This window comes from Bombina bombina, chromosome 1 (assembly GCF_027579735.1).
Source record: "Bombina bombina isolate aBomBom1 chromosome 1, aBomBom1.pri, whole genome shotgun sequence".
In the NCBI taxonomy this organism is placed as follows: domain Eukaryota; kingdom Metazoa; phylum Chordata; class Amphibia; order Anura; family Bombinatoridae; genus Bombina; species Bombina bombina.
Genome location: NC_069499.1, coordinates 1,369,365,610 through 1,369,381,162, shown reverse-complemented (window position 1 = coordinate 1,369,381,162; position 15,553 = coordinate 1,369,365,610). Strand labels below are relative to the sequence as shown.

The following is a 15,553-nucleotide window of genomic DNA, read 5'->3' as shown; positions in this document are numbered from 1 at the left end:
CCCTAACTGTGAATACAATTATGCAGAAACAAATCTTCTTTTTCTATATTTCATGACAAGGTTCATCTCTTTTAAGTTATGCAATTGTGCATATTAAATAATGATGGTTACTTACTACTTATCAGGCTTGTGTGAAGGTAGGAGAGGAAGTAAGTAGGAAAAGAAAGATAGCAGAATGTAAAAGAAGAGGGTCTCTGCGAGAAAGGAAAACAAAAATGTGATGGCCTGCACTAATCACTTATGAGTCCAGGAAGTGAGCCTATGGACTAACAATATATTATTGGAGCTAAAGGACGCAAATTTTAAAGTATATATCTAAATTGTCCTGTAAGCAAAAAACATATTGTTCTATGTGGCTACTATAATCAATAATTGCATTGACGTGAGAAAACAGGGGAGGGTCTGGGTTTTTCCAACTTCATGCAAAGCATCTTTAAAGTTTTTACTAAACGTGTATATTATACACAGCAAATTCCTCTTTTTTCCTCCCTTTGTTTTATTATTTTAAAAAAAATAGTGTGATGATTTCCTTTTCATCTCTTCAGTTCTTTCTCGGTTCCACTTGAACCCACAACCAATGTCTGTTGCTGAGGGTGGTGTGGCTCGATTCCAGTGCCTGACCACAGCGGTCCCTACAGCCAACATAACATGGGAAAGAAACCGGACAGCCTTGCTCACATCTGACCAAAGGTATGATTGGAATTGTTCATACTCCCCATTATCTGTTTATTTAGTATCTCGTTCTTATGCAGTCGTCTTCTCTCAGGTTCACACTTCTCCCAGCTGGCGTTCTTCAGATCACAGGCGTCACACATGATGACATAGGCATGTACAGGTGTTTGGCTACAAATGTGGCCAATAGCAGATACAGTGATGAGGCTCCTCTGACCCTAGCAGGTGAGAGAAGGGGTTTGTAATATACAAACACACATTTAAACTACATATGCTTTTTGCTCTGTGTGTCTTCAATGGTCTGATGAATCTATCACTATCCACTACATTATTTAAAATTTGTGTCTTTGTACTTCTCTGACAAGTATAGATAGTAAGAAGTCAATGTTGAGGTTTCATAGCTTTCTTAAAAGGATATAACACCTTGTAATTACTTTATTATTGTCTGCAGTTTTGCAATACTAGGTGTGAATATTTTGTAAACGCATTAACACCTCGTTTGCTAATATTTTTTTATGTAGCCAAACTCCACCCTCTACTTACATTTTTTGGAAGAGCCAAACAGGATTTGTTACCAGTGTAGACACATCTGGCCACTGTTATTTTGTTATCAAACTGTCCATTGATTTGTGCTGCTTTCTCATATCATCTCCAGTTAGGAACAGCTATTCAGCAGGGTTAGGCTTGTGAAGTCTGCAGGGTGCACCAATTTACAGAATTAGAAACCCACAGTTCAGACTCACATTATAGGAAAATGGTGCAAAATTAATACTAAAAGTATATTCCCAAGGTAAACACAGAAAAGTATTAACAGCGCAACTAAATGGATAATGATGTTGCAAATGGGGCTATAGACAGTGTAGGGGATCTAGAGGATGATGCCAAAAATACTATGATAAAAGATTCAAGTTCATAAAAACAGTGTTGATAGTATTAAAAAATGATTAAGCAATACAAAAAAATGGTAAAACACTGACTGGATTAATAAATTTGTGTTTGAAATGAAGGGTTAACACCTGGCAGCATACATCTGACTTTTTGCAGCTCAGTACATAACAAATACAATTACCAACTCCAAATAGATAGACAGATAACCATGTGAGGTTAGGCATTCCCAATGAAGTCTTTGGATTTAAAAGTTTCAGGTTCCTCCAAATCTCTTTGCGTGTGGGGTGCTGCTACGCTCAGAGTTGTGTCACTGAACACTCTTAATTAACGGAAATTTTGTAGCAAGACAAAAGAGGAAAACACAACCCTACTTCAAAGTAGAAGATTAACTTTATTAGCACACTGCACACGGTTAAAAACAATTACAAGATGAATATATCAAAAATGCATTAAGCACAATCAGGGAGAAACCTCAGTCCGTGTCTGTAAGATCCTGTTTTGTCTGTTCGGTCCACTATGGGAGTACCAATATTTGTCTCCATCACGGCTTGTCCTTGTATCTCCGTTTCCACTAAGAGCAATTAAAGCTCCACCCTCAACGCGTTTCATTTGCCCCTAAGCAAACTTTCTCAAGAGGAGTGTAAGCATGTAGTCATGATACATTGGATTAAGCGTCCCTCATCATATGTTATTTTGCTTGGTATATTCTTAAGAAAATGCTGTCTATAGCGGTCCCCCAGCCAGTTGTGTTATTAGATGTGACAGGCAGGAGGTGTATCTGCTCTGGATTGCTGATAGGGCCACATGACGATGGACATAAGTAAGCCCATAAATGTGTCAGGGAAATGAGGCAAGTCTGGATACGCTTACCGGATTGGCTAACTACCAACGAATGGGATTTCAGCTCTGCAAATTTAAAGGGACGCTTAATCCAATGTATCATGACTACATGCTTACACTCCTCTTGAGAAAGTTCACTTAGGGGTGAACGAAACGCGTTGAGGACAGAGCTTTAATTGCTCTTGGTGGAAATAGAGATACAGGGACAAGCCATGACGGCGACAAATATCAAACTTTGGAGAAGAAGTAAGGGCGCTAAAAAAGCTTAAAATACCCCTTAAAAGCTTGACAATTGGTTAAAAACAAAAAATTGACCAGGGACTTAGATAAATTATATGTATATTTTATAAATATCAGAATAAACAAAAACAAAATTAAAAACAACACAAAAAATATATTTTAAAAGGGACGTCTCCCTATAATTTCACAAATACACTTATATCAATAAAATCAATATATATATATGGATACCAGAGTGCAATAGTGGTAGATACTGTGATATTTTGAAATAGTTCACTCCTTAGGACATTGCCGTTTATCGGATAATGTCTATATTTAGTTTCAGATGTCAGGTCTACAAAACTCTTGATAGCCAGTCTATATTATATTTGCAGGTATAAACATCTGCCCTTTATCTGAGATTTAACAAGTTAAAACGTCTTACATTTATGGTGACACTTTACTGGTAGCCAATCTCTGTCTAGTGTGCTTCGTGGGTGTTCCTCGAGATCTCGGCGTCTGACGTCACAGTTCCTGGATCAGGGGCTCGTTTCTCCCAGCCAACCAGAACCTCCGTGGGTTCCGGTCTATTTATCTGTTGTTGTCCTGCTGAGAAAGAGCTTATTGCCCAACCTTGGGGGCTCCAGTCGCCAACCGCAACTTCTCTCTGTACCCTCCTGGTCTCAATCAGTTCCCAAATGAGTGTGACAATCTCCTCCCCTTGGCTTCTTCGTCACTACCAAAGTGACCAATGTAATGGCTCCAAACACAGCAACCACAGAGGTGCTCCCCGCAAAACCGCCTGCAGACCTCCGCAAGTCTGCAAAATCACCAGCAGCCACAAGAGAAAAAAAGGCGAGTCGGGGCCACAGGTAAAAAGATAATACTTAGCTTTTATTGCCATACAAAATATAAAAACACTCTCAGTGCATAAAAACAAAAGAGCTAGGACAGCAGCGGTCTGACATGTTTCAGCTTCTCTGCCTTACTCATAGACCGCTGCTGTCCTAGCTCTTTTGTTTTTATGCACTGAGAGTGTTTTTATATTTTGTATGGCAATAAAAGCTAAGTATTATCTTTTTACCTGTGGCCCTGACTCACCTTTTTTTCTCTTGTGGCTGCTGGTGATTTTGCAGACTTGCGGAGGTCTGCAGGCGGTTTGCGGGGAGCACCTCTGTGGTTGCTATTTATAAAATATACATATAATTTATCTAAGTCCCTGGTCAATTTTTTGTTTTTAACCAATTGTCAAGCTTTTAAGGGGTATTTTAAGCTTTTTTAGCGCCCTTACTTCTTCTCCAAAGTTTGCCTAATTTCCATTGTAACAGTCTGAAGGATCTGTTATTTAGTTAAGGTGTCTGATACCCTACACTTAGCGCACTTCAATTACCCACCACCGGAGACAAATATCGGTATTACCATAGTGGACCGAACAGACAAAAAAGGATCTTACAGACCCGGACTGAGGTTTCTCCCCGATTGTGCTTAATGCATTTTTTATATATTCATCTTGTAAGTGTTGTTAATCGTGTGCAGTGTGCTAATAAAGTTATTCTTCTACCTTGATGTAGGATTGCGCTTTCCTCTTTTATATTCCCAAGGTCTTTTTATTTATTTTTTTAATTAAAACTCAGAGTTGTTAATGACCCTTTAAGGAGATAATATACAGCACTAGACAAAAGTGTGGAGAAAATATATGAGGGGATCTAATTTTCTAATGTCTAATTAATTTTTTCTCTTTATTCTAGGAACTCTCCAGCCAAATCAAAATGAACCAATTATCTTGTCTGGACCACAGAATTTGACTCTTGTTGTCCACCAGACAGCCATCCTGGAATGCATTGCCTCTGGCAACCCAAGGCCCATTGTGTCCTGGAGCCGTTTGGGTGAGTGGGGGGTTGGTACCTTTAGAATCTTACCTTTTTGTGAAACTTTTATGACCATTCTCTTTTGCTTCTCTACTTTCCTTTCAGATGGACAATCAATTGGAGTAGAGGGGATTCAGGTCCTGGGCACGGGGAACCTTGTGATTTCTGACGTGTCAGTGAAACATTCTGGTGTATACGTATGTGCTGCCAACAGGCCAGGGACAAGAGTTCGACGTACAGCTCAGGGGATGCTACTGGTGCAGGGTAAGAAGGATCCAGGGGTAATAGATGACAGTTAGACTCCCTTGTTGCCAAAATTAGATTAACTATAACAAGCACAGAAGATTTACAAATCTCCTGTTCATAACTCAACTGTACAAAGGTTAGACCTATGCTCCTCAACCCAGATTATGCACACCTGTTTTGTATCACATCAGATCCAGCTCATTATATGTGTCAAATGTCTGTCTTCTCAGATTATAATAGCCTGTCAGTCCTCATACAGTCTGAATTGAATCTAATGTAACTGTCCTTCCAATAAAACTAAACTGTCTCCACCTGTTCCCAAAATAAAGCCTGCCAGACCCAACCAGATATGACCCACCCACGTCCCATATTAAACATGCCTGTACCTTATAAATCTGACTTATGTATCAGACTTCTCTGCCCTCTGTATAAGACTTTTCTGCTTCCCATCAGACTGTGTGACTCTTCACAGATCAGACTCTGCCCTAGATTCTTAGATATTCCTGAGGTTGATGAGGGGCCTCATTTTAAAGGCAAGATTTCATTGATCATCACTTCACCAATATTTTCCAGCATTTCATTAGTGCCCATTCCTGCCATTAATATCTATTGTTGCATGAGGTGCACAATACACAATGGGCTCCATTTATCATTTGGCGGGCGGGCGGGCGGGCGAGGTTCAATGTCCTGAACATCATCCGTCCAGCCTTGCCGTGAATGGGCAGAATCCGCTGGCCACATTTAAGATTGCACAAGCCACTGCCAGGTGTTGTCAATCATCCCGATTGGATCTGGTCAGGATGATTGAAATCCTCAACACTTTAGGTGGTGAAGAGGTTAAGTAGCAGCACTATTTGCAACAAGAATATTTGCATGTCTGTTTTATTACAGTAAATAGTCTCACTGAGTAGAATGAAATGTATCTCCAGAGGCTGGTCTTGGGTGTTCTTCTGTATTCTAGAGACATAGTCTGGATTTTTCACCTACACCCCAGCATAGCATGTAGAATTCATAAAGACTCTATTGCCCCAGTGAAATCTCATCTCACGGTGTTGTCTAGTTGTCTTTAACTGTTTTCAAGTTTTCATTTTAATTAGTTGGTTCTGTAGAGTTTTGAAAGAGTCTTTGGGTATCCATCACAGTGGTACTTGTTCTATGCACCAAGAAGTGAACCTTTTTATTAAAATGGAACTTAACTGGCACCAGGCCGTGACCAGACGCAAACACAAATCTTTATGAATTCTGCACTTATTGAATTAGATGGAGTTGTTCTGTGGGATATTATTTTAAATGGGTTTAACTGAGTCTGACCAATTTTCTCATCTAAATAAGACTCTCCTGACCATCCCAGTTAAAAATCTCCCATCTAATCCAGATGAGCCTTGCCTGTCCCTGAATATAAGAATGGTCTATATTACTCTGTATCTGTCTCTTACAATCAAGTTTTTCAGTTCAGTCAGATTCAGATCAGCCTCATTTGTGTCTAACCAGATTACACCGTTCTATCTTTCCCAGGTGTCCCTACGGTCCTTCTCCAGTCTGCTGTACAACCTCATTACTGTGCTTTTCCCCTTGTGATTCTATTCCCATCTTATCATCTGATATGATTGTTTCACTAGATCTGCTTGTTTCTATCCTGCTTCATTCTATTCCTGTAGTATCATTCAGACAAACCTTTATGTACCTCCTCATGCAACCTGTTACCTATGTTACACTCTGTTCTTCCATTCCCATTCAGCACTATTTGTCTTTCCAAGTTCTCTAGTTTCTCTGTTCTAATTAAGGCTTTGTCTTGTCTCCCACTCCCAGTTTATTCCATGTTTTTTTGTCTTGTGCTTCATTATCTGTCTTGCTCTTCATTTCACCTATGGATACATGTCTTTTCCCAGTCATCTACCTCTTTTACATGCTCCTTTTGCCTGTGTCTTGTTACTCTCCCATTCATGTTCCTTCACATCTTCTTTTTAATCTCTATGACTTTCCCCACGCGGCCCCTCCCTTCACCCTCGCTGTGCCCTTTCTCTCTTTGACAGCCTACGCCCCTGATGTATGGCTGTGAACATTAATGAGTTACGCAGTCACATACGGCTATTGGCCTTGTTACCTCCGTGTCACCAGCTCTTTGAAAGTCACACTTGAGCTTCATATCCTTTCCCACAGAAGTTACATGAGCCAATTCTTTATAGATGTGCACTCAGGCCTATTCTGGCCATATCATGGGCAAATTTGGGGCCCTGGTGCTGTACAGGTGTGCTCAAGGGAAATAAGGGTGGGATTGATGAGCTTATTATGGTATTTTGTGGGGGGAGTTTATGACTAGTTTGGACAAAGAGTAAGAATATTAGGTCGTGTGGGATGGAATAGTAAGAATATTATCTATATACCAGGCCAGTTGGTTAAAAAACATTTTTTAAATGTGATAGCTTATATGTCACAATAAGCTGTGTTTATTAAACATGCTTAGTGCAATCATTTGCTTATCCCGACAAATTATTCCTTAAAGGAACATCATAGGCAAAAGGTTTATGTCATGCATAAGAAAGAGCAATGTGTGTAACAATGTACTTCACCTCCAGAAGACTTAAGCACGCTTCTGATGCTGTTATGGAAAGTTGCTAATACTAAGGGGCGATTTATCAAGCTGAGGCGGACAGGGGCGCACATACGCGCCCCTGTCCGCCGCAGCTCCCCTCTGGCGGGCTGAATTCCCCTGGCGGAATTCAGCATTGCACACGAGTGCTATTTTGCGCTTGTGTGCAATCCTGCACCCTGCCCGCGCACAGCCTATCACGCGCGGGCAGGAGCTGTCAATCTCCCCAGTCGGACTAGACCGCGGAGATTGTTTTTCACCACTTTAGAAGTAGTGAAAGGTTAGGAAAGCAGCGGTCTGGTGACCCCTGCTTGTTAAATACGGCGTGCAGGTTCTCTTATGAGAACCTGCAGTCATAGGGGCTCAAAGGCTGGCGATAGCCTTTGATAAATCGACCCCTAAGTGAAATAGGCACATTTTATAACAGAAGGAAACTAGGATTTTCTTTAAATAACTAATGTTTATTTTTGGTTTCTATTTTCCTTTAAGTTGTTCGAATTTTTAATATCATTGCACATACATAGTTGTGCAGTAGACACCTAGGCATTAATTGCTTACAGAGTAACAACTCCTACACCTGTATAAAAACAGAACCATCATTTTTTCCCAGAAAAAAAATATTTTTTACACTTTTTTCACACTTCTAAATATAATGAAATGAGCTGAGCACACTGCTAATTTTTTTATAAAATTAGTTTTGACTGGTCTGGATAAGCAGATTTTCTGAAATTATTTTAGATATCAAAATACTCATAAGTGTTTGCTCTATTTTACACAGTTGGTGGATTTTATTGATTTTTTTTAAGAGACATAAAACCCCAAATTTGTATTTCATTATTCAGATAGAACATGCAATTTTATTCAACTTTCCAATTTACTTATATAATTGTGTTTCGTTCTATTGATATCCTTTTGTTAAAAAGCTTAGTTAGGCTCAAAGCAGCAATGTACTACTGGCAGCTAGATGGTGATCGGTGGCTAGACATATGTGCTTATTGTCATTGGCTCACCAGATGTGATCAGCTAGTTCCCAGTGGTGCAATAAGGATACCAAAAGAATAACACAAATTTAATAATAGAAGTAAATTGGGAAGTTGTTTAAAATTGCATTGCTCTATAGGAATCATAAAAGGAATAAATGGGTTTCATGTCACTGCTTCCATTTGTGTGACTACAATGGTTCATTGTGCAAATTGCTGCCTGTAAGTGCATAACGACCTGTTCTCGTCATTAAGAGGAATCTGCAGTTCACCCCACACCGCAGGCCTCATCGTTGGTAGTATAGTGTGCAGCATTTCCAGAGCCAAGTGGGCGTGCCAGTGATGTCACCAGAAATGTGTGACATCACAGAGGGGGCGGAACCACAATGTGACAGGCAGGTGATGGAGGTGGATGGGGGTGGCTGTTCAAACCCCTCAATCTCAGCTCCCTTACTAGCCACAGAACTCAAAGAATAGTCATTTTAAAGAGAATTGCCTGCTCTCTCAACCGGTAGTGATCCTGGAAAGCCACAAGCATACGGATCTTTGTAAACACATGGGGTTTTGCTGGTGAATGGGAATTTATAAGCTCAATAAAAAAAAATCTATTATTATGTCTAGAGACCTCTAATAAAGTTTTTATTAAATGATCATCTTGCAAGGCAAAACATGCTTTTATTTTAGTACTGCAAAAAGTGGCCTCTCTTTCAGTGTTTAAATGTAAGTAGCAAAAAAGCTCAAAACAGGCTTAGCTTAGCAGCAAAATGGTAAATAAACTACTAAACCAGAAGAAGATCAGTGTAAGAAATAAGCGGCTAGATTACGAGTTGTGCGTTAAGGTAAAAAAGCAGCGTTAACAGGTCCTAACGCTGCTTTTTTACGCCCGCTGGTATTACGAGCCTTGCAGGTTTAGGGGCACCGCATACTTCTTTGGCCTTACCGCAAAACGACTTACGTAAACTTCGTAAACCCTTTTTTCTATGGGACTTCCATAGCGCTGGTATTACGAGTCTGTCCTGGGAGGCCAAAAAGTGAGCGGTACACCCTCTACCGACAAGATCCCTAACGCATTCTAAAGTCAGTAGTTATGAGTTTCACACTACAACGCCGTAGCATAAAACTCATAACTAAAGTGCTAAAAAGTACACTAAAACCCATAAACTACCTATTAACCCCTAAACCGAGGCCCTCCCGCATCGCAAACACTAAAATAAAATTTTTAACCCCAATCTGCCGCTCCAGACATCGCCGTCACTATAATAAAAATATTATTTCCTAAACCGCCGCACTCCCACCTCGCAAACACGAGTTAAATAATATTAACCCCTAATCTGCCGCCCCTAACATCGCCGCCACCTTCCTAAATTTATTAACCCCTAATCTGCCGTCCCCAACGTCGACCACTATATTAAATGTATTAACCCCTAAATCTAAGTCTAACCCTAACACCCCCTAACTTAAATATAATTTAAATAAATCTAAATAAAATTCCTATCATTAACTACATTATTCCTATTTAAAACTAAATACTTACCTATAAAATAAACCCTAAGCTAGCTACAATATAACTAATAGTTACATTGTATCTAGCTTAGGGTTTATTTTTATTTTACAGGCAAGTTTGTATTTATTTTAACTAGGTAGAATAGTTACTAAATAGTTATTAACTATTTACTAACTACCTAGCTAAAATAAAGACAAAAGTACCTGTAAAATAACACCTAACACTACACTACAACTACCAATAGGATTGAGCTCGCATTCTATTGGCTGTTCCAATCAGCCAATAGAGTGCAAGCTCAATCCTATTGGCTGATTGGATCAGCCAATAGGATAGAACTTCAATCCTATTGGCTGATTGCATCAGCCAATAGGATTTTTTCTACTTTGATTCCGATTGGCTGATAGAATTCTATCAGCCAATCGGAATCTAAGGGACGCCATCTTGGATGATGTCATTTAAAGAAACCTTCATTCAGTAAGAAGACTCCGGATGAAGAGGATGCTCCGTGTCGGATGTCTTGAAGATGGAGCCGCTCCGCGTCGGATGGATGAAGACAGAAGATGCCGTCTGGATGAAGACTTCTGCCCGTCTGGAGGACCACTTTGCCCAGCTTGGATGAAGACTTCTCCCAGCTTCGTTGAGGACTTCGGCCCAGTTGGATGAAGACTTCTGCCGCTTCCTTGAGGATGGATGTCCGGTCTTCAGAACAGTAAGTCGATCTTCAGGGGTTTAGTGTTAGGTTTTTTTAAGGGTGTATTGGGTGGGTTTTATTTTTAGGTTAGGGCTTTGGGCCACAAAAGAGCTAACTGCCCTTTTCAGGGCAATGCCCATCCAAATGCCCTTTTCAGGGCAATAGGGAGCTTACGTTTTTTTAGTTAGGTTTTTATTTGGGGGGTTTGTTGTGTGGGTGGTGGGTTTTACTGTTGGGAGGTGTTTGCATTTTTTTTTTTTACAGGTAAAAGAGCTGATTTCTTTGGGGCAATGCCCCGCAAAAGGCCCTTTTAAGGGCTATTGGTAGTTTAGTTTAGACTAGGTTTTTTTTTATTTTGGGGGGGCTTTTTTATTTTGATAGGGCTATTAGATTAGGTGTAATTAGTTTAAATATCTTGTAATTTGTTATTTTCTGTAATTTAGTGTTTGTTTGTTTTTGTACTTTAGCTAATTGTATTTAATTTTTTTTTTTTTTAATTTAGGTAATTTATTTAATTGTAGTGTAGTGTAGTGTTAGGTGTTAGTGTAACTTAGGTTAGGTTTTATTTTACAGGTACTTTTGTCTTTATTTTAGCTAGGTAGTTAATAACTATTTAATAACTATTCTACCTAGTTAAAATAAATACAAACTTGCCTGTAAAATAAAAATAAACCCTAACCTGTAACTATTAGTTATATTGTAGCTAGCTTAGGGTTTATTTTATAGGTAAGTATTTAGTTTTAAATAGGAATAATGTAGTTAATGATAGGAATTTTATTTAGATTTATTTAAATTATATTTAAGTTAGGGGGTGTTAGGGTTAGACTTAGATTTAGAGGTTAACACATTTAATATAGTGGCGGCGACGTTGGGGATGGCAGATTAGGGGTTAATAAATGTAGGTAGGTGGCGGCGATGTTAGGGATAGCAGATTAGGTATTATTTAACTAGTGTTTGCGAGGTGGGAGTGCGGCGGTTTAGGGGTTAATATGTTTATTATAGTGGCTGCTATGTCCGGAGTGGTAGATTAGGGGTTAAAAAATATAATGTAGGTGGCGACGATGTCGGTGGCGGCAGATTAGGGGTTAATAAGTGTAAGATTAGGGGTGTTTAGACTTGGGGTTCATGTTGGGGTTCATGTTAAACTCTGGGGGTAGTTCAGCAAAAGCCTCCAGTGCAGGACCTTTCAGGCCAGGGGTAAGGTACTTGGCCCACTGCTCCCTTGGAAGCTGGAACTGTCTGCAAACTTTCTCAAAACTACGCAGGAATACATCCACATCTCCATCTTTCTCTAGAGTGGGAAAATTCTCTGCATGCACTCTGGGAATAGGTGGGTCTCTAGGTTCACTAACAACAGGTGAGACCATCCCTCTCTCCAACCGTACAAGCTGTAGCTGATACTCTCTCTCAGCCTTTCATTCAGCAGCCTATCTCTCAGCTGCCAGAGACTCTCTCTCAGCTGCCAGAGACTCTCAGCTTCCCTAGCCACCTGTCTCTCAGCTACAGCAGCTTGTCTCTCATCAGCCACAGCAGCCTGTTGTTCGTAAAATTTTGCAATCGGCTCCATGCGCAAACTTGCATCCGCTGAGCCCATGTGTTTCAGAATAGTTTGTAAATAACAGTCCAATGGATCCCCAGTTCCTGATGAATCACTGCCCACAGCTGCAGACACCTCTTCTGATGCTTCAACTGGTGTGGCCTGACTGTTATCATATTCAATAAGAAGTTGTATTGTCCATCTTTGTTCTTTCCACGGGATGGGATATCTCACTCCTGGCATAACAGTGCCAACATTTCCTTCGTTTATAGCTGATATAACTCCATAATAAAAATAAAATAGAAAAGAAAAACAGAGAATAGGGAAGGGGACTGTTTGCAATGTGTGACTATATAATGCACTGAGTTTTAGCCTTTGGAAATTGTGAGTTACAATTTCTTTTTAGTACTGGGATTTTCACACTAGCAAATCCACAAGCACTAAAATCTAATAACAAAAATGATCTACACCGCTGCCCACCAATTTGTGACGAACCAGGGTTATCCAACCCTGCGCCAGTCACTTATTTGGCACAGAAAGGGTTATCAGACCCCTTCTACTCTCACTAATATATCGCAATCTAGCCACACCAGGCCAGCTTGTGATTTAGTACAGTGGGTGCAAGGGTTGACAACACTCTCCAGTCTGTACTAGACTTAAAAGAAATGCCCAAAACTCCCCTTTAATGCCACCCACACTAAACTAACTATGCTATCTAGCTCAAACACTGCCACCACTTATGATTTATTAAAGGGAAAATCCTAAGGAAAAACCCAGACTTACACATTAACTGAGAATAACCTAAATTATACAGTTCTAATACTCCAGTCTCTTTCAGTAACGTGGTTCAATTATTAGACAAAGGCCAACACTTAATAAAGGAATTATTTATTATGCCAAAAATATTATGCACAATGCATTATTAATAAAAAGTTGTTACAAATACAATTACACACAGCAAACAGGTTAAAATAAAATGAAGAAAATAACAGACCTAATACTTTCCTAGCTTATAAGTCTGCCCCCAGGGAGATAGGCAAGAGAAAATGGTTACTCACGCTGTGGAAGCCTCCCTTGTAGAATGAACAATCTTATAGTTAAAAATAAGATTTTTATACCTATTTTCCAGAGATCAAGTTGCCTGACCACACCCTCCTGGGCGGGCTAAGAAACCCCCCTGTCTTTATGACCTTCAATAAACTAAGTTTTTGCCTGAAATTATAGAACCCATTATAATTTCTGCTAGGTAAATCTATTTTCAGATATACTGACCGGCAGTCTCTTCCTTACATTGTGAGCAACGGTTTGATACCAGATATGACAGGGTTGTCATACTTCCCTTAATTTAATGTCATAACAGTTTTAAACACATATATACATTATACTCATGTCCCTTTATTGACCATATCAGTTTCTGTGACTGAGGCACTGTTTTCTATCATGCCTTCTGTTGACAGTCTGAGCCATAAAGCTCTATCCTGTGTATACTACAAAGCATTTATGAGGCTCCTGGCACTTCAAAGAAACACAAACAAGCACAAGACACAATTCTTCTTGAAAAGCAAATAACTGTTTTTAGTTCACAAACTAAACAGAATTAACCCCTTAGCAGCTAAATCCTGAGGTATTCATGACAGATGTCTATGGGGAAATCGTGCACGAGCACGTACGACCAGCTCACCGCTGACTTAAGCAGCGCTGGTATTGGAGTTCGGTAAGAAGCACAATTTTGCTCAACGCTCACTTCTTGCCTTTTAACACTGGGTTTGTAAAAACCCGTAATACCAGCACTGAAGGTAAGTGAGCGGTGAGAAAAAAACTGCTCGTTAGCACCGCACAGCTTCTAACGCAAAACTCGTAATCTGGCCGAAGGTGTTCAAAGCAATAGTGTAGCTGTCTGATATTAAGGGCTGCGGAATCTGTTGGCGCTCTACAAATACCTGATAATAGTAATAGTAATAATTGTTATACAGTCTTGACATGCAGAAATGTGACACCTGCTCACAAACAAACTATAGTAGACATAGGAGAGATTTAACTAATTATGTCCTTTCAGCTCCTCCAGAGTTTGTACAGTGGCCACAGTCTATAAGCCAAAACCTTGGGGGCAATGCTACTTTCCATTGTATGGCACAGGGAGTTCCAGAGCCAACCTTGCTCTGGCTGAAAAATGGAAAACATCTGAGTCAAGGAGAAAACATCATACTCAGCAGCAACAACAGGTTAGAGACAAAAGGGCCAATTTATCTAGCAAGTTAGTACTTTACATTAACAGATGATGAGCCGAATAACAGTATTAGAGGTATCATAGGTCACTGTCACACTTTGCTCTTGTCTATCTCCTTCTCCCTGTCATACCATTTCTCCTTGACTCTTGCTTTCTGTCTCTGTTCTTATTTGACTTATTTATATCCGTTTGTATCTTGCTTTCTGTTTTCATTTTTTGTACGTTAAAGGGACATTAAACACTTTGAGATGGTAATATAAAAAGCATAAATCGTATACATAAAAAAACCTCTACAATATACTTTCATTAATTATTTTGTCACCTTTTCCTGTAATTCCATTCTGAAATTGTGAGCTTTTCAGTTTCTGTTAGAAATGGAAGTGCAGAACACAATTATATTCCACACAGCCATTGGCTGCACATTCTAGTGACCTATGTATAGCTGTCCCTAATTGGCCACATCAGAGAAGGTAACCTAAGTTACAACATGGCAGCTCCCATTCTTTTATAGACACTAAAACGTTACACTTATTTTGTCAATATTTAAACATTTATTCTCAGACTAATCTTTTCTTTGAATGCATCATTCTATCTAGCATTTATTTTGTGTTTAATGTCCCTTTAAGTAGCCTCTTTTTTGGCATCTATAGATCTTCATAAGTATGACCCTTTACATTTAGCATGTTTAACCCTTTTGTTGAAAGAAAGGGCTGCACTACATTGCTAAGTTACACACTTAAGCCGGACAGATAGCTCAGCATGCTAAGGCACTGTGGCTGAGCTCTGTAGCAGCCCAAGGGTTGCAGGTTCGATCCCCGGCGAGGTCCACTTAGCCTTTCAGGCTTCCGAGGTCGATAAAATGAGCAGCACCTTGAGACCCTTACGGATGATTAGCCGCGCTTTACAAGTACCCAATACATACATACATGCATACATATATACACAGCTATCAGACAGCCAAGAGGGTTAACCAATTTATTTTAATGTCTAGTTATTATAGAAGGTTGATGGGATGCAAAGAGTCAATACAGCACATGGGATAATGCTTAATACAGAATACTTAAAATGACATAAAACACAAAATTTAGTTAGGGCATATAGTTTTAAACTACTTTCCAATTAACTTCTATTGTCTAATGTGTTTCATTCTCTCAGTATCCTTTTGTTGAAAAGCATTCCTATATAGGCTAGTTAGCTGGGAGCTAAATGCTGATTGGTGGCTGCAACTGTATGCTTTTTTTCATTGGCTTAGCGATGTGTTCAGCTAGTTTACAGTAGTGCATTGCTGCTC

At 39.6% G+C, this 15,553-nt stretch overlaps 1 protein-coding gene across 1 annotated transcript in view; it reads left to right on the top strand.

Annotated features, from left to right (window-relative positions):
- Positions 1-15,553, top strand: part of LOC128664928 (immunoglobulin superfamily DCC subclass member 3-like) — a 57,430-nt gene that overhangs the window by 29,736 nt on the left and 12,141 nt on the right. The window contains exons 3-7 of the mRNA XM_053719724.1: positions 546-690; positions 767-897; positions 4,368-4,505; positions 4,593-4,751; positions 14,092-14,257. Of these exons, the coding sequence (XP_053575699.1) occupies positions 546-690; positions 767-897; positions 4,368-4,505; positions 4,593-4,751; positions 14,092-14,257 (739 nt within the window). The remainder of the gene's footprint in view (positions 1-545; positions 691-766; positions 898-4,367; positions 4,506-4,592; positions 4,752-14,091; positions 14,258-15,553) is intronic.